Consider the following 2,953-nt stretch of genomic DNA (forward strand, 5'->3'; position numbering starts at 1 on the left):
ATGACAGAGAAACTTAATACCTGGTCTTGTTTTGTTTTTACATAGCTGTGAAGATTCCTCCAGGCACAAGTTTTCAGATGTTCATGAAGGATTTCTCTCATTTTCATGACAATTATTGCTCTTAAGATTTGAACCTCAAGTTTATGTCATCTTGAGGATCACCTTCCATCTCATTGGGAAATGACCACAAAATCCTCACAAAGCCCAATGCTTCAGTATAAAACTTCCCTTCACCCGTATCACGAGCAGGCACACTTACATGCAGTTACAACAGGATAAGGAATCTGTCTCCAAACACATGCCTTACGAGACTTTCTACGATTCAGAGACTGGGTTCCATTTACCCAACAGTGCCAGGCTAGGAGTTTGATGTGAGTAATTTGGGCTGGTTGGCAAGTCATGCCTGGAGGCCAAGAGCATCCTGCTTGCATCAGGTCACATTGTGTGTGGCGTATCCAGCGTGGCCAGAAGACAGATCCCATGTCTACCCAAGAAGAGGTTAAAGAACAGGTTGCGCTGTCCACTAGCCATCGACGTAGACGATAAATGAAGGACTGGCTCAAATTACGAGTGATCCCACCCTCAAAAGGCAGCAACAGCTGCAACTTGGGAAGCTGTAATCTGCTTGTCTCCTGCAAGAGCGCCTTCTTAAATCGGGCTGTATGTTTAGCCAGCTCTTGGTTCTGTGTGCTCAGTTCTTCAGCACTTGGGTTCCGACCTCGGGGGTCCTCAGGAGACATCCAGAAAGCGTCATAGGAAGATCCCAGAAGTTTCATCAGCTTGGAAGTACGCAAATGCTTTGGCTTGGGCACAGAGTAGTGGTAGTCCTCAGGAGAGAGGGAGAGGCTGTAAGGCCTTGCTTGAGTCGGCAGCTTACTCCAAGTAAGATGTATGTCAGGATTGGACTGCTCCAGTGCCCTGATGTTATTCGATGGTCGGGGAGCTCCACTTAAGGAAAAGCCTCCTTTTTGAGAGACAAAAGTTGCTCCAGTGTAGTGGAAGCCTGTGCTCCATTGCTCCAGAAGCAGCATAAAAGCCAGCAACGCTTTAATGTCCATGTTTCTTCCAAGACTTGAAGATGTCTCGGTTACTGCAAGCTAACTCTTATGAGGCTTTCTTTCTCTCCACCTCTTTTATTATCAGCCTTTTGACCCAGAGTATAGCAGCTCCCCTCTACCCTACTTGAAGGCTTTGATAACAAACAGCACTGTGGCTCCCCTTGACATAAACAGAGACGGGGGGTGGGGAATAGCCCTTATCTAAGCCATTTGGACATTTTTTTTAAAGTAACCTAGGGTTTTAATGATATGCTATCATCGGCGTAAATAGTTCAATAACTCTAAGTTCAGCAATTGTTTTAAATTGCTAGGGCTTGGATTCAGCAGCCATTGTCAAATTGTGACGTGGTTCTGGATTTTTAGTCTATATCAGCATTCCCCAACCTAATGCCCTGCAGATAGATCAGATCACAAATCCATCATTCCTGGCTATCTCAGATTTTTACTAAATCCTCCCCCTCCCCCTCATGGTAGACCATTAATTTGGTATGTATGCAGATTATTGTAAAAGTAAAGTGGTTTCTGGATTATTGCATACCGAGCTTTGGTTCGATTGCTTGCAATGCATTTGGATAATTTGTATGTTTGACATAACAGTTGTGGTTCTGGAATTGGTGAGTTCTTTTGGAACCTGAACATAGACCTTGCAACCATTCAAATAATTGATTTCATCTCCAGCAATGGGATATGAAAAACTGGGAATGGTTCTTTTTATCTCTATACCTTTACTAGAAATCCTCCAATAAGACAAACGTTCAGTGGCCAGGCATAAGAGATGACACATGCCTCATCTTCCCTGGAAAATTGAAAATTCTTCCGTTAAAATGCTATCTGAAATTTCACTCTAGCATTCTTTGTAAAGGCAATAATGATTAGCCCAGTTTATAAATCTTTTCGTGACCTGGGACCCATTCTGACATTAGAACGAAGCAGTAGAACATGTTGAGGAATCATATTCTGTTGCATAGATGGTAAGTCAGTATAGAGAAAACTCATAATAAACTATATGCTTTGTCAGGAAATAGATCAGTGATGAGAAAAATACTGTATTTTTGGACTATAAGTGTAAGCACTCCCTCCCCCTAAAAGAGGGTGAAAATCTGGGTGTATCTTAAACACCAAATGTTGCCGCCCCACTCACCACCAGACCTGCCACCTTGCTACCAGACCTGCCGTCCCATTGCATTGCTGCCGAACCTACTGGTGGACATGAAAGACTGGATGACATGTCATCAGAATAATGGCTTCACAGTTTCCACAAAAACAGTGATATGTGAAGCCAAATGCATTGCTGCACAGAAAGGCATTCAGGATTTTACTGGATCACCGTCGTGGTGCTTCAGATTTATGAGGCAATATGGCCTTGCTATGCGCACTAAAACTAGAATTGTGCAAAAAATGCCAAAAGAGTATGAATCTAAGATTCTGTTTTTTCATACATTTGTGACAAAACTCCAGGAAGAAAAATAATTTTAAAATTGGCCAGATTTGGGAATACAGATGAAGTCCCGCTAACCTTGGTTGTGCCATCTAATAAGACTGTTGACGTGAAAGGTGCCAAAAGCATAACCGTGAAAACCTCAGGACATGAGAAAACACATTACATGGTTGTGTTGTCCTGCTGTGCAAAAGGCATCAAATTGCCACCAATGTTAATATTCAAAAGGAAAACCTTCCCAAAAGAAGTGATTCCAAGCGGTGGTGGTGTGTATGTTCATGGATGGATGAAAATGGAATGAGAGTATGGATTGAAAAAGTGTAGTCCAAACATCCCAAAGGGCTTCTGAAGAAACCTGCTTTATTAGTGCTCGATCAGTTTAAGGCACATATTAGTGAAACCACAAAGAAAAGATTCAAAGAAGTGAAGACTCATCTAGCTGTAATTCCTGGGGGGT

General features: G+C 42.5%; 1 protein-coding gene across 1 annotated transcript; it reads right to left on the minus strand.

Moving 5' to 3' along the window:
- Positions 1 to 239: 239 nt before the first annotated feature.
- On the minus strand, positions 240 to 1,058 carry LOC309394874 (noggin-1-like; the record flags this gene model as incomplete). The annotated part of the gene is made up of 1 exon (XM_081958535.1): positions 240 to 1,058. The coding sequence occupies one exon, from the start codon at positions 1,056 to 1,058 to the stop codon at positions 240 to 242; it is 819 nt and encodes a 272-aa protein (XP_081814661.1).
- Positions 1,059 to 2,953: the final 1,895 nt, after the last annotated feature.

The sequence above is a fragment of the Natrix helvetica genome, assembly GCF_964273705.1.
Source record: "Natrix helvetica genome assembly, chromosome: 6".
Taxonomy (NCBI): domain Eukaryota; kingdom Metazoa; phylum Chordata; class Lepidosauria; order Squamata; family Natricidae; genus Natrix; species Natrix helvetica.